This window comes from Tasmannia lanceolata, unplaced genomic scaffold (assembly GCF_043159265.1).
Source record: "Tasmannia lanceolata isolate RefF3 unplaced genomic scaffold, GAP_Taslan_0.1 ptg000007l, whole genome shotgun sequence".
In the NCBI taxonomy this organism is placed as follows: Eukaryota; Viridiplantae; Streptophyta; class Magnoliopsida; order Canellales; family Winteraceae; genus Tasmannia; species Tasmannia lanceolata.
This window is the reverse complement of record NW_027518684.1, coordinates 14,840,768-14,863,745: the sequence shown is the minus strand read 5'-3', so window position 1 is coordinate 14,863,745 and position 22,978 is coordinate 14,840,768. Positions and strand designations below refer to the sequence as shown.

At 38.2% G+C, this 22,978-nt stretch overlaps 1 protein-coding gene across 1 annotated transcript; it reads left to right on the top strand.

Moving 5' to 3' along the window:
* The first annotated feature begins 2,855 nt into the window (after positions 1-2,855).
* LOC143882045 (putative F-box protein At1g23770) lies at positions 2,856-4,062 on the top strand. The gene has a single exon (XM_077385431.1). The coding sequence runs from the start codon at positions 3,041-3,043 to the stop codon at positions 3,884-3,886; it is 846 nt and encodes a 281-aa protein (XP_077241546.1). The 5' UTR covers positions 2,856-3,040; the 3' UTR covers positions 3,887-4,062.
* Positions 4,063-22,978: the final 18,916 nt, after the last annotated feature.

Here is a 22,978-nt window from a genome sequence, read left to right as displayed (position 1 = left end):
TTGGAACCCAACCAAACCAGCAAACAGAGCTTGTTTCTTCTACGTCCATTACAGACAATATTGTGATGAATGCTATGATTCTATTCATGTGATCAACAAACAGATGGACAAAATCAGAAATGCATGGATGAGACAACAAACATAAATAACAACAGGACCTCATCTTTCAGCAATTTTCTGCATAAATTATGGAATGATAAATAGGAAATGAGCACCAGGATTACCTTCATTAACAGGCAGCCAATGTGCAAAAAGTAACTATTTCAGTAGTCACAATGAACTTTAAAAGTCCATAAGTGGGCGCTCACACACGCAAAATAATGTCATTAGTTCATTCTGTATAGCATGTTAACCCCCAGATGAGCATGAGAAATGAGAATGGAGAAGAGAACAAAATCAACAAATGACTTATTTCTTTAACTGCAATTCAGTCTAGTGCTGACATGAAACAAATTTCTAGTAGCTAAATTTTTCTTGTTGAAAATTAAAACCTGCAATCCAACCCTAAAATTCTGTTGGCACTACGATTTTTTGATAATTGCATACACTCAGCGTCTCAGGCTCTCAGCTTGTCTTTATTATTTCAACATCTGTGAAAAGGTTATTATAGTTCCCAAAATGCTCTCAGAAGCTAATTAAAAGGAAAAGACAAGCTAAGTTTATGTTTGGGGGAATCTTGTAGCCGATCCACAGAGTTTCTAGTAGTTTTCCTTAAAAAAAACACTTAAAAATTTACAAAAAAATGGCATTGATTAGCGGGGCGGGGACAACTCCATCCCCTTCCCCTTCCCCTCCCCGCACCGGGGAATTTTTATATTCCCCTTCCCCTTCCCCTTTCAAATCGGGGAATCCCCTCCCCAAACGGGGCGGGGCGGGGCGGATCCCCGCTTTTTCGGGTGAAATTGCCAGCCCTACTAGTGTTTTGTATTCACTGTAGGCAAGCCAACAATCTAAGTCTGGAGTTGCAGATCGAAAGCCTTATGCCTGGCTTTATTGCTGTCCATATATCATCATACTCCATATCGGGGTGTAAAGGATTACGGGCAAGATTTTCACAACTAAAATTTTACCCATGAATTAATTTCAGCTGTTAATTTTTGGTTTTCTTGGATTGGGTTGGGCATTCTAACCGAGTTGAGTTAGATTGAACTTTCCAGGGCCTGAAATAATCAGAATTGAGTTGAGTTTAGCTTTGCCTGACCAAATATTAGATATATTACAAGGCAACAGCATGTGCTATCCACGAATATGATTCATTTCAAAAGGTTTAGGCTCTGTTTCTTTCGATGTAAAACAGGCATAAAATAAATTTTACATCCCCTTTTATGTGGAAAATGAGTGTAAAGTTTGTTTTACAATTTCGACAATGGAGCCTTAGGATTTATAATCATGTTTTTTAGGAGGTAAAAGAGTTCACCTAAAATTAGCATTTTGAATTTTTGAATTATACTAGAACTTGGATTTAAAAAAAATCTATATGGGAAATTTCCTCAAAAATTTGCACTTTATCTCTGAGCTTCTATTTGTTGCAAAAGTTTCTAAATACCAGTGTTTGCAAATAAATAAAATGGTTATAGAAACGATCCGTGTGCAAATAAGATTAAATTAAAATGATCTTTTTTTTTTTCTTTTGTCTCCAGAAGATACCACTATTGGTGTAAAACAACCAATTACTCCCAAAGCTTAAGCCGATGGGGAAGGTGTTATTTATTCTTTTATACTTTAACACTCGCCCTCACGTGTGACCCCTCTTTCTTTGGGTTGGCCTACACGTGGCACGTAGCCCCCTTTTGGTACTGGCAGTACCACCCTTGATATTTGATCCAACAGCAGCGAACTTTTTAACGTGGGTGGTACTTCTGTCGTACCGCCGATACTGATTTGTATGCACATTAACCATATAATTTCTCCCATTTGTAAGAGTTCTCATTCCTTCATGTTATCATACAAAGCTAGCTTGGAAACCAACTCAGTGTGTGAGTCGGAGTGCTCTCACACTATAATTGGTAGAAACAATGACTACAAAAGCTTTTCTTTCTTTGTTTGTTGCAACTTTACTAAATTATATCATAAATACTCTGGCATTTACATTCATTGCATGTGAATTTTTTGCTAGTCCAAATAGTAAGAGAACCCATATTATTCCCAATCCTTATGAGAGAAAAAACCTCAGATTTTTTTCGATTTTAGTTTGTGGTGAATCCCAATTTGAAATTATAGGCCCCACCCTGGCTATCCATGGGGTGTAAGAAATCCACATAAACAAAATTTAATTAAAAAATTTCCATTAAAAAGTTTTTCATTCCAAATTTTCCATGAAAAGAGTACTAGTATTCGAGACCCAAGCTACGCGTGGGTGTGAAAATGGTGGGCCCTACCCACAGGTGTTAAATGATGGGCCCCATCTTAATGCATAGGTTTTGGTCTCAAATACTCAATAACATTAGCTGTAAAATGTTGGCCCCATCCTGTGGGTTTGGTTAGAGATGGTAGGCCCCATCCTATGCATAGGTTTGGGACTTTGGGTAGAGGTAGTGGGCCCCACCCCATCAAAACTGAGGTGTAAAATGATTGGCCCACGCCATAAAAATAAGAGGGAAGTGATAGATTTACACAACTGATTTTGGCACTTCAATGCTTTGATAATTGCACTAAATCACCTTCAACTCAACTCAACTCAACTCAACTAAGCCCTTGTCCTATACTAGTTGGGTCGGCTAATGAATTTGGCAGCTGTTTAAATAACAAAAGACGAGGTGATTTGGTGCCACTATAAAAACATAGTAGTGCCAACATAAGCTGCCTATATTTATGGTTGCAACTTGGGTCGGTTAGGCTTTAACTATTACAAAAAAAAAAGAAAAAGAATTAGAATCAACCCGAATCCTACCTTATTTTATGGCCATTAGAAATCTATCAGTAAATAGTAACGGTAACATGACCGTTAAGCTTCTTTCTAAATTGTATAAATAGAAGTCTTTTGCAGAGAAACCCAAAACGAAAATATCTCCCTCCCCCAATTCCTCACCAAATTCTCTCAATGGGCAGTAGTTCTTGTTCTTCAGTTTCATGTTTTATGAGGAGGGTTTTTAAAGAAATTGCGATTAACGAAAAGGGCAAAGATGATCTTAGGGTTTTAATGATTGCTGTTCATGCTATTTTCCTAGACTCTGGATTCATGGCTCTCAATCCATCCACTGACCGTGTAAGCCACGGATTTCACATTCCTGAAAAAGGGTCCAAATCTCCCGTTCTTTCAATTCGATATACACTACCCGATCTTCTCAATTCAGATGCGGATTTTGTGGTTTTGAAGTTTCAGATTTTGGGAAAATCTTTGATCGTTTATGGGTCTTTAATGGGTTTTGAAAATCATCGCCTCTCTTTGGATGCATCGAGGTTTGTCCCCTCCTTAGATTTTGTTTGTCGGAATGGGGATGGGAATTGTGAATTGAAAGATGCTTTGGAGCTTTGGAAGATTGTGAAGGATGGGCTTTGTTTGCCTCTCCTTATTGGGTTATGTGAGGATAACAGATTGTCTCTTCCTCCTTGTTTTATGGGCCTTCCAATTGATCTCAAGACTAAGATTTTGGGGTTGCTTCCGAGTATTGATATTGGAAAAATGGCATCTGTTTGTTCAGAATTGAAGTATTTAACATCTAGTGATGATTTGTGGAAGTACAAGTTTTTGGAGGAGTTTGGACAATTAGATGAGAAATTGCAAGGGAGTTGTTGGAAAGAGAAATTTGCATTGAAGAACGCTGAGAAGAAGAAGATGAGGAGAGTTGAAAGGGAATTCTCATACTCTTATCTTATGAGGAGACTACCTATGGTTGAATTTGATCCATTCCCTGGTGGATTTACTTTGATTTTAGACGCTATTTAGGCATGAAGCTTGTGGTTATGGTTTTTATAGGCTGTGGTTGAAGCTTGTGGCATGAAGGTTACGGTTGTGGTTTTGTTTTTTTTTTTAAATTTACATGTTTTGTGGTTTTGTAAAGAAAAACGAAATAAGTATTTTGTATATTTTTTTGTTAATTAAGGTTTTAATTTCTGAGTTTTTGTCCCTGTGTTCCTCTGCTCCAAATTTCTGCCGTTAGAGTTTTAAGTTGAAGCTTTTTTTTTTTTGTCTTTTCTTGAGCCTCTCTGTTGCGGGAAACTGAATGTGTTTCAGTTGGGTAGTGCTCGAGAGAGAGAGAGGAACCGAACAAGTTTTTCCATTTTAAGGAAAAAAGCCAAACATAAGGACGCTATTTGTTCCGTTCCAGTTCCACTATTGATGAACGTTGGGCAGGAACAAAACGCCGTTCCTGCGCAGCGCACTAAAATCAAGGAGAAACAGGGGTGTGGAAATATCAAACAAGGAGTGTAGAAATATCAGACCATAGAATTGATATTGCCACACCCCCTTGTTTTCCTTTATTTTAGCGCGTTGCGCAGGATGTTGACCCCGGCCAGAATTCATTAATAAGAGAGAAGATTACAAGCGATAGTACACAGTGCCAGAGGCATCATCTGAAATAATAGAGGCCAAGGAGAGGAGGGATCATTGAAATTGGGATCCTATCCCCCTCTACAGGGACAATCATGCTTAGACAAAAAATCAGCAGCCCTGTTGGCTTCTCTCCAAATGTGAGAGGATGGGACCACTCAGAGAAAGTAGAAAGTAATCTTTTTATGTCATGAAGTAGTCGGATTTTTTTCGTCCACGGACATTTTTATCTCTTCCTTGACAATCTGCAAAGCTAGGAGAGAATCAGTTTCAACCCAAATATGATGGATTTCGGAGTCTTTGGCCAATGAGATGCCATGGGCAATGGGTTCAAGCTCAAGTTCAGCAATGGTACCAGGAGTCAAGGACTTTGAGAAAAGCATTGTAGGTTCCCCTTTGCTGTTACGGAAAATCCCACCAATTGAAGCATCTGCGTCGCTTAGAGATGCGTCAGTGTTGATCTTGATGTTGCCCATCTGAGGGGGAATCCACGAACAAACTTTTTGGATCATGGGAGAGTGAATTAAGGGGAGCCCTAGATTGGCGCAGGAGGTTCCTGTGCAATGTTGCGTAGCCAAGTATTTTTCACTATTGCTGGTCATATCATTATTAGAAAATAGGACCCCCTCTAGTTTCTGACACATTCAACTTTCAAAAGTTGACCTCTAGTTTCTGACACATTCAACTTTCAAAAGTTGACAAGTACTGTACCTAAGGCTGCAACTCGAGCCGGGTTTTACCCGACCCGCATCGACCCGACCCAAAAATAGCCTGGGTTGGGTTCAAGTTTCATGGGTTTCGGGTCGAGCCGGGTTGAGCATTCAAAAGCCCGCATGAATCTCGGGTCGAGCCGGGTTTGAAGGGGCCCGACCCGAGTTACAAAAGTTATAGTATGTACATTTTTTTCTATTGTTAGTTAAAAGTTAAAAGTGAAAACCCACGCACCCACTGTTATTGCGTGTGAGTGTAATTTCTGCTTCTATGAGTTGAGTTGATTCAAGTGTTTGATTCAGCATTGTTTGATTGTAATTACAACATTGTTTGATTACAGCATTGTTTGATTACAGCATTGTTTGATTCAAGTGTAATGTGAGTGTAATTACATCATTGTTTGATTCAAGTGTAATGTGAGTGTAATTTCTGCTTCTATGAGTTGAGTTGCCTTGCCAAACAAGAATTTTCCTTAAAAAATTGCGTCAACGTGAAAAAACCCGAACCGACCCGACCCGACCCGAGATTTATCATGGGTAGGGCCGGGTTTGGGAATCGTGGGTTTTCCGAAAAAAAACCCGACCCGACCCAGCCCGAGATATTTCTCGGGTAGGGTTGGGTTCTCCAAAACCCGACCCGCCCGACCCGAGTTGCAGCCCTAACTGTACCCCCTAAGGTTTCAATTTGTATAAGTTAGACAGCCTCCCGTCAACGGTACGTCAGTTTAACCTAACGGAAAGATCCAAACTAACATGGTTCAAGTCCAACCATAGCAACCAATAAAACATGTATTTTTACCCCGCTATTTTACATCGTATTTTGATAGGCCATCTATAGGGTGTGGCCCATCATTTACACCACAAGAAGTGATAAATCAGCCCCTTTTGATTACTTGGGACACCCGGGTATCAATGATTGCAGAGGGTAGGTGGTGGACATGGTTCAGGTCCAACCCGAAGAACTCTAAAAATTGGTAGTTCGGTTGGTCCAAAATTTGGGAACATGGGTTTTCGGTTCGGTTCTGGGTTTGGGGTCCTGTAAGTAGAACTGAACAAAAAACGTTTGAGTTTTGAGGGAAAAAAAAGGAGGTGCATGTTCATTTGATAGGTAAGATTTTGTGCCTTTACATGGGTTTCCTTGCACACTACTTTCATAAGATCTATGGTTTGTGAATTCACATTTCAAAGAGCAAATTAAACTAATGAGATGATTGATCACATGTTGCATGGCACAACTTTTATTCCCTTCTATCTGGATCATAAGCAAATTAAACTCTTGTTAAATGAAAATGCCTGAGTAGCTATAATTCGGCAGGAAGATTACACCTTGAGGAATGCTAATTGGTAGTGAACATACACATTGTTTGTCCTTCAGTTTAAAAAAAAAAAAAAAAAAGTTGGGTAAACCCAGAACTGAACCAAACCAACCCGATCAAGTTCGGTTCTGGTTCGGTTCGGTTTCATGGCTCCATGGCTAGGTTTTGGTTCCTAATATTGGGACCCGATAGGGATTGGTTCGGTTCTGGGCCGAACCAACCCGAACCATAACCACCCCTAGCAGAGGGGCTGATGTACTTCACGTTAGAAGGAGGATTCAATGGGGCTGATTGCCCCGTACACTGCTGCTGGGTGTCACAAGTAATCAAAAGGGGCAGATATATCAGTTCTCGAGAAAATCTTCTCCTTTGATCTATAGAATATCTATAACGTGTTGTCCATTTTAAACCTCAAAAAGGGCTACGATCGCCAGAGGAGAATATTTTATGGGTACGTCCCTCTGCTCCGGGTCCAGCAAATGAATGGTGTAGATCACCCAATAACATTGGGCTAGATGTTTTAGGTAAAACTTTTCAAGTTTGTGCTTTGGAAGAGTTTTGCCGGAAATATTTTTTTTTCCTAAAAAAAAAAACGCATTACCAGACCTATCAGAACGATTCCCATCATATACATGCCCCGCCAAACACATAAGGTCAAATGGTGGGCCATGTATAGTTTTGAGTTAAGTTGGTGGGACCAACCTAAAAACATATCACTGAGCGTTTTTTTGTCTTTTTTACAAGGTAAGTTGTCTTTTCACATGCATATTTTATTTGCTAGAGATCTAATGATTTTTGCCTTAGGAGACTCGAACACAACCAAAGGAGTAGTAGATTGCATGAGAAAATTCAGAGTGTAATGGCCTCAAAGCTAATCTAAGCAAGTGCGAGAAGTTTACTTAGAGAAGCACGGTAAAATCTTGTTTTGGGCTCTTTCAAAACCTTCATTCATACCATGGGAATGACCAAAAATTGCATTTATCAATTCTATTAGTCCAATGGATGGCTTGCAAATGGTTGATTAAGAAAAAAATGCACAATGAGCTACATTTAAGTTCCATGATAGAATGCGGATAAATGTTTGAATAGATAGGTTTAATTGATATTCATTCACCAATGCTTCTCATATTATCTAGTTCAACCTTATTATAGTATCATTATTCACCAACTCTTCCATTGGGATGTTCGTTCAAAGTGGGACAAAGATCATGTGAGTTGTATGATGCATCATAAATGTTTTACTATATCGACGGTCTTGATTTCACATACGTGCTACCTTATGCTCCATGTAGGACCAAGAATTGCCTTTGAAAAAAGAAGACATTTTAAGGTTAAAGTTTTATAGGAAATTTTATTTTATTTTTTTAGGAAAACATTTTTAACATGTTTAAAACACACGTATTAAACATATTAAAAGCTTCTTTTTTGGCTAACTTTCCAACTTTACCTCACTATATTTTGTAAATAACAGAATTTTAAGAGGAATGCTAAACTAAGGGATGCTACCTTTCACCCCATTTTTGCAAGGGCACCCCTCAGTTTAGCATGATCTTATATGATGAGTGGACGTACAAACACTTAATGGTCGTACCAGCCTTGATATTTGATCCAACAACAGCCTTGATTTTTCCTATAAATAGAGCAGCCAGGAAGAGAAAAGGAAGAAAGAGAAAGAAAATGGAGGAAGAGAGGGAGAAGAAGGAAAAGGCTGGGAGAATCACTTCTCCCTGATCGTTTTCATCTTCAAGGTCAAGCATCTTCAAATTCTCACTTCTCAGGTTTGATAAGGCAGGTGGTAGCTAGACTCGACTGGTATATTTTCTCAATGAAAGTGATAGGGATATGATTATATGTTGTTTTATTCAGATATTTCTTATCCGTTTTACTTCAAATATTCATTGTTTACATTTGGAAAATATCAAATCATATTTGTTTCAAAATGAGGAAATGTGTTTCATTCTGGAAAATGAAATGAAATGTTGAATTTGATATGAACGAAAGTTTGAACGAAAATGAGAAATGAAAGAAATGGAAGAGGTAAATATACGATAGTCTCTCTCGTGTGACATGTTTGTACATCTGAGCTGTCGACTTACCCAAAAGCGGAAGCGGGCCAAGTCCAAAGCGGACAATACGACGGTGAGGCGGATCGTTACAGGAAACTTCATAAATAAAAATGTTGGAAACTATTGGGCTTTAAATGGTTTGTTTTACTATTTGATTAAATTTTTTCTATTAAAAAATCCTATTAGTATTAGTTTTAAATTCACATCATGTTCTATACAAAATACTGCATATTTTTATAGAACTGTCTCTTATTATTGATTTCTGCTACTTGTCGAAGCTTCAATATACATGATCTCCTAACCCACTTTTTCCCACCAGGATTTGAAAATTTGGATGCGGGAGTATTTGTACATGAGGAACCTTAGTTATGAGAAGTGCGAAAGCAACTTGAGGAAATACAGAAATGATGAACCTAGTCAATCCCTTCAGATGTAAAAATGTTTTAAATATGTTGTACTTATAATTTTTTGTAAATTTAGGATGTACTTTAACCTTCCGCTGTGTAATTACAAGACTAAATATGTTTTGTTGCCCGTAGCGATCTGTACAATAAAAATCTGGGTCGTTGCAATTTAACAGTTGTCACAGCAGTCATTCACCCCATTTTAATATCCTCTTATGCATCAAATTGCAGCCTCCACTTCTCATCAATCTTTCCCTTTGTCAGATTATCGTTTCCCCCAATCCAACCCCTAATTTCCTCACCTGAACTCTCGCTTGTGGCTGGAACAGTCCATTTGCCAATCAGTGCTGCATTTATTTCTTTAGCATCTCTTGGACACTCCTCGACCAAGAGGTCGTTATATGGTCAAAACTTCCACGATCGAGCTAGGGTTCCAATACATCTTTACTTCATTGCAACCAACCCAATTTCTATCAAATTTATATAACACTAATTTGCCTATAGCGGTCCCCATCTTTATCACCCTTAGCTCCATACCCTACAATAAACATCTATTAAACATACAAACCACAACCCCTACCTTTCTTGGCATAGATAAGTATTTTACATTGAATTGTGATTTGTTTGACAGGATAAAATATCTACATATGTCCAAGAAAGCTAGGGGTTGTGGCTTGAGTGTGTGGATGTATGAGTAGTATGGGACTGGGGGTGATGAAGATAGGGCTGGTAAAAGCAAATAAGTGCAGAAAGTATCAAATATAAAAGGAGGTTTCCAAGAATAAAATAAAGATGAAGGGGAACCCGTACGTTGATCGTGCAAGCTTCGACTATGGTCTTCTTCGTGAAGAAGTTTCAAAGAGATGCAAAAGAAATAGCTACAGCAACTCTGAAAAGGACTCTTCAGCAACAAGAGAAAAATTTCAGACAGGAAAATTAGAATAGAGATTAGAGGAAAAGATAGGGATAAAAGACAAGGAGACAAACTGCTACTGATCCAAGTTTTGAGCAAGGTCATTAGGTACTTACGAAATATTTCATCCAACCCATAGATTACCTAAGAATCTGAGTTCCAAGCAAGCCATATAGTTCGTTACAAGATATTTTATCAAACCCATCAATTACCTGGGGATCTAAATTGATAGTAAAGCTTGTAGGTAGTAATGAAATATTTTACCTAGCCCATGGATCACATTGAGTATATCAGTTATGAGTAAGGTCGATAGGTCGTTATATGATATTCACTCGTCTCATCGATTACTTGAGGATCGTAATTCTTAGTAAGCTGATCAATGCCATGAAGACCTTTGTGAATAATTTAGACCGATTGATCCGATTTGAATGATATGAGTCAAGAAAATCGCCCGGGGATTGGTTTTGGACGAAGAGGTTAGTTTGAGTTGAGAAAATTTACCTTGATTAGCTTAACCAACCTTAAGCTATAAACGAGTAAGCCAAATAAAGAGAAATTAGTGAGAATAAACACACTAAAGAGACTTTAAAAGGTTGGAATTTCCCCCATGGTAAAAGACGGGGCTTAGGTATCGTGGCGACTCCTCAATGTGTTGAGTCCATGTGCTTAGCCTAAAGAAGTTGGATGGGCCATCGAATACCTAAGGATTCAAGTCATGAGCATAGCAGATAGGTCGTTACGAGATATTTCACCCAGCCCATCGATTACCTTACTATTTGAATTCTAGGGCCAATAAGTCGTTACGGGATATTTTACCTAACCAATTAATTGGCTGAGAATCTGAGCTATGAGTAAGCCTGACGGGCCATTAAAAAATATTTCACCAAGCTCATCGATTACGGGAGGATCGAAAATTATGAGTAAGGGCGATATTAAAATAAAAGATAATATGTTAAATTTGAAAATAATGAAAATCACTTACAATAACACACAGAAAAAAAAAAATCAATCAAGAATAGTATAAAGTTACCATAAAATTAAGTGCAGTGATAAATCGACTCCTAATATCTTATATCGACCACCATATCTCTCTCTCTCTCTCTCTCTCTCTCTCTCTCTCTCTCTCTCTCTCTCTCTCTCTCTCTCTCTCTAAGCACTGCCATATATGGGGGTCGATTTATCATTGCCCAAAATTAAATGTAAAGAGTCAGAAATAATGAAAAGAAAAGCATCCCTTTAAAAATTCATTAGTAAGTAAAATAGAAGTAAGTTGAGCATATTAGTGAGTAAAACTAGAAATAAGTTGAAGGTAAATATTTAACTATAAATTTTAAAAATATGCAAAAAAAATAAAGATAATAAAGAAAGCATTACATAAAAAGACAAAAAATAATAATAATTATTAATTTTAGAAAATGTAAAAAAAATATCACATCAATTAATGACAAAGTAAATAGAAGCATTAATAGAGAGCTATGAGTAAACACTAGCATTAATAGAGAGCTTTGCAACCTATGCATTCATAAACTCAAGACCCTAATTCAAAGAACTATGAGTAAACAGAAGCAATAATAAAGAGCTATGCAACCTATGCATTCACAAATTTAAAAGACCGTAAATTCAAAAGAACAATGAGCAAACAGAAGCATTATTAGAGAGCTATGGAACCTATGCATTCATAAATTCAAAAGACCAAGGTGGTTCAAATAGTGCGACTAAAATCAGATTGGAATATCATGAAATTACCTTTCGCTCTGTGCTTCATTGCTGCCCCACTGCGCATTCAAAGCCCGCCATCGTAAAAAGAGTTCTACCTTTCAATGATTATAGGAAGGATGGAGAGAATTTAGATATCACATATAGGAAGGATAGAGAGAATGTAGTTATCAGTGATGAAACATGGAGATAATATGATAAAAGGCTTTATTTTTCTAAATGAAAATGAGTCCATGCTCATGAATTCATTATTGTTTTTTTATTATGAGGGCTGGTAGCAAAACAGAATCACGTTTTTAAAAAACAGGGATCTTCTATCGTGACACTTGCGCATAAAACAAAAAAAAGTGGGGCGCATATCTCGACTACACATTAAGATTGCCAAAGATCGGCAATCCATATCCCATTTTTATTTTGGGGAAGGGATCTCATTTCTAATTGTTATGACTCTTAGTGGAACGTGCAATGGACGTGCATTTTTTATTAGTTGACTAAAGTTAATTATAGGGATGGTTAAGAAATTATTTTTCAAAATACAAAATTTTTGGAGAATATGTCATGCCCAGTGACTGATTAAAAAAATATTTTCACAGATACGGACTTCATCAAAAATCCTTAACTATAAGAAACCCCCCTAGATCAAAACATATCTACAAGAGTCCCCCAAGTTTTTCATAATTGCCAGTGGTACAGTTTTGTGCCTTCCATAGCTTTTAATTTTCTCTGTCCATCATTTTCCCTTCATTACATTACCCTTAGAAATCCCTAAAATCTCTCCATCACCGGAGGCAACATTAAATCCTTTGAAAATCTCCATCTCTCTCTAAAAAAAGACAGCATCTTTCTCTAATGAGATTTTATATGGTGTAATTGTGTAAGCCGGTATGGTTATTTTTTCAAAAAGTATGGTACGTGCCACACATTAGTATGATCCAAACTGTCCATTCGATGGGCACACCGTAGGATGATCCAGACCGTTCATTTGATGGGCACACCTTAGGATGATCCAAACCATCGATTTGATGGGCACAACTTAAATTGATTGTGGCCCAAAAATCATTTCCATAGGATGATCCCCCCTCTTATTTATATAGGTTTTCATAATATGCAGTTACTCAGAGGGTTGGGTTGATTCCATGGAAATGATTTTTGGGCCACAACCTATTTACGTTATGGCCCATCAAATTCACAGTTTGGATCATCCTACAGTGTGCCATGAAATGGGTGGTTTGGATCATCGTAGAGTACTTTTTGAAAAATAACCAAACCGGATTACACCATATAAAATCTCATACGACTGATATTGTATTTAGACGATTTAACGTTGCCTTTATTGTTGAAGTGGGAGATGGGATTTCTAAGTTGTCTACAACTAAGGGTAGAATGGGTAAAAGAAATAATTAGAAGATGTTAATGTGCTAGTGGTAATAATTAAAATTTGGAGGGATTCCAGTAGATACGTTTTTATCCAGGGGATTTCTAGTAGTTTTCCCTTTAATTAATTAATTTAGTGGGATGATTTTTATCTCTTTTGAACTTTTTTTTTGGGTAGGTAAATTGGGGTTAGGCAAGACCCCGACCAGATATCATTAAATAAAAAAGGAGAACAACTAGGGGGGCTTAAAAAGCAGCCAAAAGGGAACACGCTCCCAATACAAAAGGCCTAAAGCATAGGAATTATAATCGGGAGAACAAACAACCTGATGCATCATTAAAAATGATATCGGCAAGCGGGGGAGGGATGAGGTCAAGAGGAATATCATCCCCCTTGCACACACAATCTACTTTAGATAGAAAATCTGCCACAGCATTAGCTTCCCTCCAAACGTGAGACACCTTCCATTTTCTGAACTTGGAGAGGGAGCAATGAATATTATCAAGAGTGGGAATCAATCTCCAAGGACATAACCAGGTTTTGTTGATGATGTTGACTGCCATGAGGGAGTCGGATTCCACCCAAATCTGATCAAATTCTTTCAGGACAGCAAGATTGAGCCCATGGTTAATACCTTTGATTTCAAGGGAATTTATTGCTTCATTTTTCATGTTGATCGAAAAAAAGGCAACAACCTCACCCTTCGGGCCCCGGAGAAGGCCACCTATACCAGCACTGTCACACATAAGGGAGGCATCCGTATTGATTTTGATTGTTTGGTTCTCAGGGCTGATCCAGGAAAAAAATTTGGGAGATACGACAGATTGGAAGAATGGAATGTTCAAATTGGCAGCGAATTTCTGGTTCCTAAAAGAGGGAGCATCCTGCAGACCGAGAAAGCACAGCCGGGTCTTCATAGCCGAGAGGATTGACCAAAGGATACTCTGTTTATGGGTAGAAACTTTATCATGAATTCGACGATTTCTTTCCAACCATATAAAATATATGGCGGCACAGAATCCAATTCTGATAGCTGTAGCTGACTGACCTTTTCCACTGAACGTCTTACGGATCCATTCCTCTTCCTGCTGAATGGAATTAAAAGTTTTTCTTCTGAAGCAAAATTTCTGAAGAACAGATCTCCATAACCACGCAGAGTAAGAGCAAGAGAAGAAGATGTGGTTTACAGATTCCGGGTCTCTATGACAAAGAACACACCTGGCATCACGGTTCGGGCCCAGGAAGCACAATCTGTCCCTAGTGCTAAGGCCATTATTCATAGCCTGCCAAGAAATGAAGCTTTGCCGAGGAACATTTCCGCGAAACCAAACAGTCGAGTGCCAATCAGTTTTACCATGCGGGGTTCGAATGTGATTCCACGCACTCGCTTTTGAACTTAGTAATGGAAGTCCTTGCTTTATTTACACTTCCCTTCTTTTGGTATTGGCACACCCCTTCTCTAATTAGCTGGAGTGAAGCTATCAATGCCTTTCAAAGTACGAGAGCGAGAGACCCTTCTGGTCTTCCAATAAATAAAGTCTGCAACGCCCATGGTAAATATTTACCAAAAAAGGGTCAAATTAAATGTTCAGCAATCAGACAAGGCCTTTCAAAGAAAATGCTATGATAAGGAATTCAATCCGTATCCAACTCTCTCACTTCACGAGTTTTTATACGATGGCCGACTGGGTAATTTACAACGGCTTGATTTTTTATTTGGTGTTTTGACCGATAAAAAATCAAGGGCTTGCTATTTTGATGGTGGGGCATCATATAAATTCTCCTTACTTCACAACCCACCCATACCGCATATCTACGCATATATTCCCCATTTTCACAACCCACCCATACCGCATATCTACGCATATATTCCCCATTTTCTTCTGAGGCCACCACCTCTCATGAATATAGTAGAGGAGTGGTCTGGGAAGAAAATGGGGACTATAGCCCTTATAGTCTTTCAAAAAGTACTGTTCGGACCATATTTGGGATGATCTAAATTGTCCATGTGATGGAACACAATGCAAATAGGTTGTGCCTCAAAAATAATTTTCAGAGAATGATCTTAGCCCTCCGATCCATAGAGGTTTCCATACATAATGATTTATTTACACATTTGGATGAAGCAAGGGATTCGTCCATACCATTGGTATAGCTTATAAGACTACGGCCGATCCTGAAAGGGAATGAATGGAAAAAAATAGCATGCCGTATCAATGGAAAATTTTGTTGATAATACTTTATCCTTACTGAATAATAAAAAAAATCTAGATTTGGGTCGTGATTAATCATTTGATATTTAAGTACGTCTATGTACTTAAATAAGATCATCCTTTATGGAGAACATAATAGCCTTTTTCCTTTTTATTTGTTATTTGTATTATTTTTGTGTTTGAGGAGAGCCACATATTGTACCATATTCCACTAAATAAGTATCTGTATTATGATCCAAGTCCAAGTGTTCAAATAAATTGATGAGATTTAGTCCCATCGGATCTAAACAATCAATGCCTCCATAGATCGGAGGGCTAGGATCATCCTATAAAAATGATTTTTCGGGCACAACCTATTTACTTTATGGCCCATCACATGGATGGTTTGGATCATCCTATAGTGTGGGGAAAAAAATTGGGGAACACGGGTATAGGTTCAAAAAATAGTGACCCGTAAGATTCCGGCTCGCCCAGCCCACCCGTTTGCTAGGTCTGGCATACGTATCTTTTCAATTCTCAAGGGAAGTGATATATTTGCCCATTTTCTTCCCGAGCCACCCCCTCTCATAGATGCGCTAGAGGTGTGGCTCGAAAAAGAAAATAGGGCCAATATGTCACTTCCTTTGATCTCGCATCACGTCACCCCAATTCTTTTGAGATCTCCTAAGGTATACCCTGCTCATTGTTGTCCTTTTCACACGTGTCAAATTATGCTACAACATTTTTTTAATCAAAACGCTGAACCCGTTTTTCTCTATTCCATACTTATTTAGGGTCCATTCCAATCACCATAAAAGGTTGGTAAAATAAAGTTTTACAGTTAATCTGATTTTAGGCCACGTTTGGATGCTCATAAGATTTAGATTTGGATTTCTCATATTTAGAGTTCATATTTGGAACTCGACCAGATTCTTAATTAGATTTCCAAATTAGTTTCAACAATGAAAAAAAAAAAAACTGATTTTCAAATCTGAGGGCCCTCTCCTCCCTCATTTTCTCTCTGTCTCTCTTACAACATCAGCATGAGGATGATTGATGTATTTTGTATCCAAAGTTCAAATCCAAATTCAAATACAAGAAACATGAGGTATCCAAACGGGGCCTTAGTGTGTGTTCCAATAAAGGCAAACCTAATTTACAAATTTAAAAAAAAACACGTGGGTTTTACGGGACAGGGCCATATATCTTATCGGGAAATGATATCACCACTACTGTATTTTGATGAACGCGTTCCTCACTTTATTAAAAAGTACGGTATGGCCTGCACTATTGGATGATCTAAACCGTCTATTAGATGGGCCACATCATAAATAGAGTGTGTCCCAAAAATCATTTCCATAGGCTAATCCTAACTGTCCGATCTATAGAGGGACTGAATATTAGAGGGTTGATCCTAACCCTCTATAGATTGGAGGGTTAGGATCAACCTATGGAAATGATTTTTGGGCTAACGGTTTGGATCATCCTATGGTGCGGGCCATACTATACTTTTTAATAAAGTGAGGAGTGCGATCATCAAAATATGGTAGTACCGATAACTTTACCCTTTAATTCGCCTCTCATCCCTCTCCAATCACTAATCTTGCAATTTCCCATCTCTTGTATCTCAATTTCCAGTCATTTTCTTCCTCCACTATTGTATTTTGCATTTCGAGGATTCAAGCTCTCCTTCTTGTTTTCCTGAGCATGTGGCACAACATACACAGGGTTTCATCTTTTTAACAAACGAAACTCCGTTTGCACTTAAATACTCATAGTCATATATGCCTGTATGATACACAAGACTGGTGTTTTTGTATCCAAAGATCAAATACAAATACAAATACAAAAACATGACGTATCCAAATGCGGCCTAAAGGTGTTTTAGGAATGCTTAGTTGTTTTCCTGTGTAAAATACACACATGCGTGGTTATCCATTTTGGCTTTAAAATTGAAAACCAAAGAGGTGGTCCCCACACTCGTCTTTTTACATCTTTTAATTGCTACTGTCAGCGTCACCCCGTACTGTGGAATCGAATTTTAAAGGGAAAATGACCAAATGAAAGGACTTTCTACTGACTATGACATATGAAGAGGGGAGACTTGGAAATAACCAATCTATAGTGATAGTGACTGGTTTGCAAGGGTTTAGGACAAAAATACCCTCATTTTTAAAATACCGTCACCTCTCTCTCTCTCTCTCTCTCATGGGATGATCCCAACCATCAATTAGAGGGTCACAATTCCTCTCTCTTTCTCTCTCATGGGATGATCCCAACAGTCCATTAGAGGGCTCTCTCTCTCTCTCGTGGGATGATCCCAACCGTCCATTAGAGGGCCCCAATGCCCCCTCTCTCTCATGGGATGATCCCAACCGTCCATTAAATGGCCACAATGCCCCCCTCTCTCTCATGGGATGATCCCAACCGTCTATTAGAGGGCCACAATTCCTCTCTCTTTCTCTCTCATGGGATGATCCCAACAGTCCATTAGAGGGCCACAATGCCCCCCCCCTCTCTCTCTCTCTCTCTCTCTCTCGTGGGATGATCCCAACCGTCCATTAGAGGGAGGGCCCCAATGCCCCCTCTCTCTCATGGGATGATCCCAACCGTCCATTAAAGGGCCACAATGCCCCCCTCTCTCTCATGGGATGATCCCAACCGTCTATTAGAGGGTCACAATGCCCCTCTCTCTCTCTCTCATGGGATGATCCCAACCGTCCATTAGAGGGCCACAACGCCCTCTTTCTCTCATGGGATGATCCCAACCGTCCATTAGAGGGTCACAATGCCCCTCAGGTTCGTGCACCTCTCTCCGGTATCCTCTTATTCTGAGTGAACCTCCTCTCACAGGTTGGTAGTCTCTCCCTTTCAGTTGTTTAAACCCCTAATTTTTTTAGAAATCTATGGTTTAAAGCCTTAAAGTTTGGTTTAAACCCCTAATTTTCCCCAAATTTTTCACAGATTATTGGTTTAAACCTCCAAGTTTGGTTTAGAAATTTAGTTTAAAAAACCCTATATTTTCCCAAATTAGTTGAGAAAACCGTATATTTTGGAAAATCAGTTTAGAAAACTCTATAATTTTCCCAAATCAGTTTAGACTCAAACCAATAAGTTAGGGTTGGTACTCTCTCTCTTTCAGTTTGGAAAATCAGCAACTAAAACCCTAATTTTTTTTTAGAAATCTATGGTTTAAAGCCCTAAAGTTTGGTTATGTTTTTTAGAAATATATGGTTTAAAGTCGTAAAGTTTTGTTTGAACCCCTAATTTCTTAGAATTGTATGGTTTAGAGCCCTAAAGTTTGGTTTAAACCCCTAATTGCTTCCAATTTTTTCACAATTTTTTTTCGACCCACAATTACGGGCAACTTCTTCCCGCCGATGTATTCAAATGATACCGCATTCTTTACAAAGCCGTCGACCTGTAAGATAAAAGAAGCTCTTCGTTCTACCGTTCTTCTGTTTACACAAAATTAAACCATTGTCAAAATAACCAATTGAAAAAAAATCATTCCAATTAACAAGTAAAGCAGCCATTTTAGAATTATGCACAACTTCAACCACTACTAAATCTCCATAAAACAACATAAACCACTACTAAGACAATTCGGACCACTTTTAAACACTCTAAACCACTACTAAGTCATGACAAGGAAATATGAACCACTGCTTACCCTATATAAACCACTTATAAATTCTATAAACCACTGTTAAGCCAATATAAACCACTTATAAACACTCTAAACCATTGGTAATCCTAAATAAACAACTTATAAACACTCTAAAACCACTGGTAAGTCTATATAAACCACTTATAAACACTCTAAACCACTGATAGGGTTATATAAACCACTTATAAACACTATAAACCACTGATAAGCCACTCTAAAACCACTGGTAAGTCTATATAAACCACTTCTTACCCTGTATAAACCATGTATAAACACTCTAAACCACTAATAAGCCTACATAAACCACTTATAAACAGTCTAAACCACTGATAGGGTTATATAAACCACTGTTTACCCTATATAAACCAGTTGTAAAAACTCTAAACCACTGATAAACCTATATAAACCACTTACAAACACTATAAACTACTTACCCTGTATAAACCATGTATAAACACTCTAAACCACTGATAAGCCTACATAAACCACTTATAAATAGTCTAAACCACTGATAGGCTTCTATAAGCCACTGTTTACCCTATATAAACCAGTTGTAAACACTCTAAACCATTGATAAGCTTATATAAACCACTTATAAACACTATAAACTACTTCTTACCCTGTATAAACCAATGATAAACACTCTAAACCACTGATAAGCCTACATAAACCACTTATAAACACTCTAAATCACTGATAGGCTTATATAAACCACTGTTTATCCTATATAAACCAGTTGTAAACATTCTAAACCACTTATAAGCCTATATAAACCATTTATAAACACTATAAACTACTGCTCACCCTATATAAATCATTTATAAATCCTTATAAACCAATTATAAACACTCTAAACCACTGGTAAGCCTTAATAAACCACTAATTACGATTATAAACCACTACGGAGGATTCTTAACCAAAGAAGCTATATAAACCACTTATAAACACCCACTTCAGTACCGGTTTATGGTAGTGAAATACTGGTTAAACTTAAGAAATTAGTGGTTTACAGAAAAATAACAATGATTATAAAGTGTTTAAAGTAATTTAAATAAGATTAAATAGTGATTGAAGGCTTTCTGCAATGGAAGACAGTAGTTTAACATGAAAAACTTTCATTCAAGTTTATAAACATGCCTTATAATGGAAAGAGAGGGGAGAGGGGTAAAAATACACACATTTCCATTAAATGGAAGCTTTCTGCAATGGAATGGTGGTTTCTAGTGAAGATTTTTAAGATTTCTAAATCCAATAACGTTTTTTTCCAATATTTGTTGAAAATGGAGGCGTTGTGCAATGCAATGAAGGGTTAGGAAGGCTTTCACATCTAAAAATGAGGTTTTCAGCAATAGAATGGAGCTTTTGGCATCTAACAATGGAGGTTTTTGGGTTTCAAAAATGGAGGTTTTTGGGTTTTTCATACGTACGTTTTTTTGGTAGGTGGGAGGAAGAAGAAGAAGAGGGAAAAAGGTGGGTTTTGAGATTTGTTTTTCTCTAAATGTAATCATTTCAAAAAGGTGATTTGAGAGAGAGAGAGAGAGAGAGAGAGTCAAGGGCATTTTAGTCATATGCACTTTAGTCATATGCACTCTTGATTGGTGATTTAGAAAACACCCCCTCTTGAAATGTCATAGTCAGTAGAAACCCCTTCTATTTGGTCATTTTCCCAATTTTAAACTCTTGGTTGCGTGTTTGATGGCTGCTTGGGATCATGATTTTACACATGTTTTGGGCAGTAACTCCCTATGTTTTTTTCTCTCTCCTCTGGGTTAGAGAGAGAGAAAGAGGAGAGACATAAACACATGGGGCATCGATTTAAGATATATGGGAGTCGATTTATCACTCCCCCATGTTTTTTATAATAAAATCTGGAAGATGATATTTTCACTCCCTGTAGTACGCATTCGCCCCCCTTTTAATGTGATTTGAAGTCAAAAATCGTTAAAGTTGCCCACTCTTCACGTTATATGGGGGGCAAATGCATACTGCCGGGGGAGTGAAAATATCATCATCCTAAAATCTCAAAAGATGAGTAAAATCATGATCCCAATGGCAACTAAATGCCACTTAATGAGTGCCCAAAACTCATTAATTGGCTACTTAGCTCTTTGGGAACTGTAATGACCATTGGCGGCTGTTTAAATAATAAAAGACAAGTTAAGTTTGTGCACTTATCAAAAGTTCAAAACATGGTTGTGTGAATATCAATAGCCTTATTTTTTTTTTATCAAAATAAAAAAAAAAACTCATATTAAAATTTTGTATTCTAAACTGAAGGGCAGCCTTGTAGAAATGGGTTGAAGGAGTGCCCCATTGGCTGCAAATAGGGCTGCAAATAAACTGAGCCGGCTTGCGAACTTGTTTGGGTTCGGCTCGTTAAAAGCTCGGCTCGGGCTCGTTCGTTTACTAAACGAGCCGAACCCGAGCCAAAAAATAAGGCTCACCAAATAAACGAGCCTAACTTGAGCTTTGTATAATTCGGCTCAGAAAAGCTCGCGAGCTTTTTTAGGCTCGGTTCATAAACGAGCCGAGCCGAGCTTTAAAGGTTGGATTATGTTTGCCATATATATATAAAATAAAAGAATATGGGTTGTTTATCACAAATGAAAGTTTGGCCGAGTGGTTAAGGCGCTGGATTTAGAGGGGGCTTAGGTTCAAATCCCGAACACCCCAAAGCTCGGCTTGGCTCGGCTCATTTGCAGCCCTAGCTGCAAGCCTGCAAGGGGCGGTTATGCATTTAATGCACTTTGACTTTCAACAATTATAAATGCCCAACTGCTCCTTGCAGCCAATGGGGATGCCCTTTAACCCCATTTCTACAAGGGCGCCCTTCACTTTAGAATACCTCTTAGCAAAAACCCAATAGCTGTCAAAGCAAAAGCTACGACTAGAACTCCACTTTATCGAAATCCCCCCACTTCAATTTCTCGCAAATTTCCGTCACTTTTCACAAATTTCTACTTCTCACAACTCACAAGGTTGCTTTGAATTTTGCAAGTTGCCTACGCCATATAACAAATACCCACTCCTAGGTAGGGGTGGCAAAATTGGCTGAACCGAACCGGAACCGAGCCGAAACCGAACCGAAAATTCGGTTTCGGTTTGGTTAAACCAAACCGATTCAAATTTCGGTTTGGTTCGGTTTGGGTATCAAACCGAACCGAAACCGAATATTTGCAATTATTATGAGTAAAGGGTGGCAAAATTGGCGGAACCGAACCGAAACCGAACCGAAAATTCAGTTTTGGTTCGGTTTTGGTTTGGTAAAACCAAACCGATTCAAATTTCGGTTCGGTTCGGTTTGGGGGTCAAACCGAACCGAAACCGAACCATTGCCACCCCTACTCCTAGGTCCTAGCTATGTCTCTTCTCAATTCACGATGCATATTGATATTTGCGCTACCAAGTTTTGATAAAGACACACTCACCTTGTCTTTTATTATTTAATCTTCTCTCAAAAACTATTACAATTCCAAAAAGCTCTCAGCAGCCAATTAAAAAGGAACAGACAAGGTGGTTTTGTGTCATTATCAAAACATGGTTGTACAAATATCAGTAGCCTTCTTGGAATGCACTGTGTATTTCCATACTGGAAAATGTTCTTAACATGGGATTCTGTTTTGGAGATATCTCTGAAAGTTCATCCGGTACGCGGGGGGGGGGGGGGGGGGCATTTTTTATTTTATTTTACAGTTTACACATTACTCATTGTTGCCTTTTTCACACTCATCAACATTCCACGTCCCATTTTTTTTAATCAAAACGTGGATCTCATTTCACTGGGAGTCACATGCAGCTGTACTAAAACAGTGGCCCATAATTCCATAATTAGTTAATTACGCTTGATGGGGGCTGTCCCATCTAATACAATAAGTTGTGATGAAAAGAGGAGAGTTTTTTCGATTTTTTTGAAAGGCACCCATTAAAGCCGTATAATTTCGATCTTACCCTCCTCCTTTATGGTTTTTTAATTAAAAAATTATAGGGTGATCTTAACCATCCGATTTAAGATAAGAGGAATTATGGAAACATCTATAGATTGGAGGGCTAGGATCAGCCTATGGAAATGATTTTTGGGGCACAACCTATTTATGTTGTGTTCCATCACATGGAGGGTTTGGATC

Bases quoted from the DNA above. Each gene is read 5' to 3' on its own strand.
- LOC143882045 (XM_077385431.1), top strand. From the start codon at position 3,041: ATGGGCAGTAGTTCTTGTTCTTCAGTTTCATGTTTTATGAGGAGGGTT.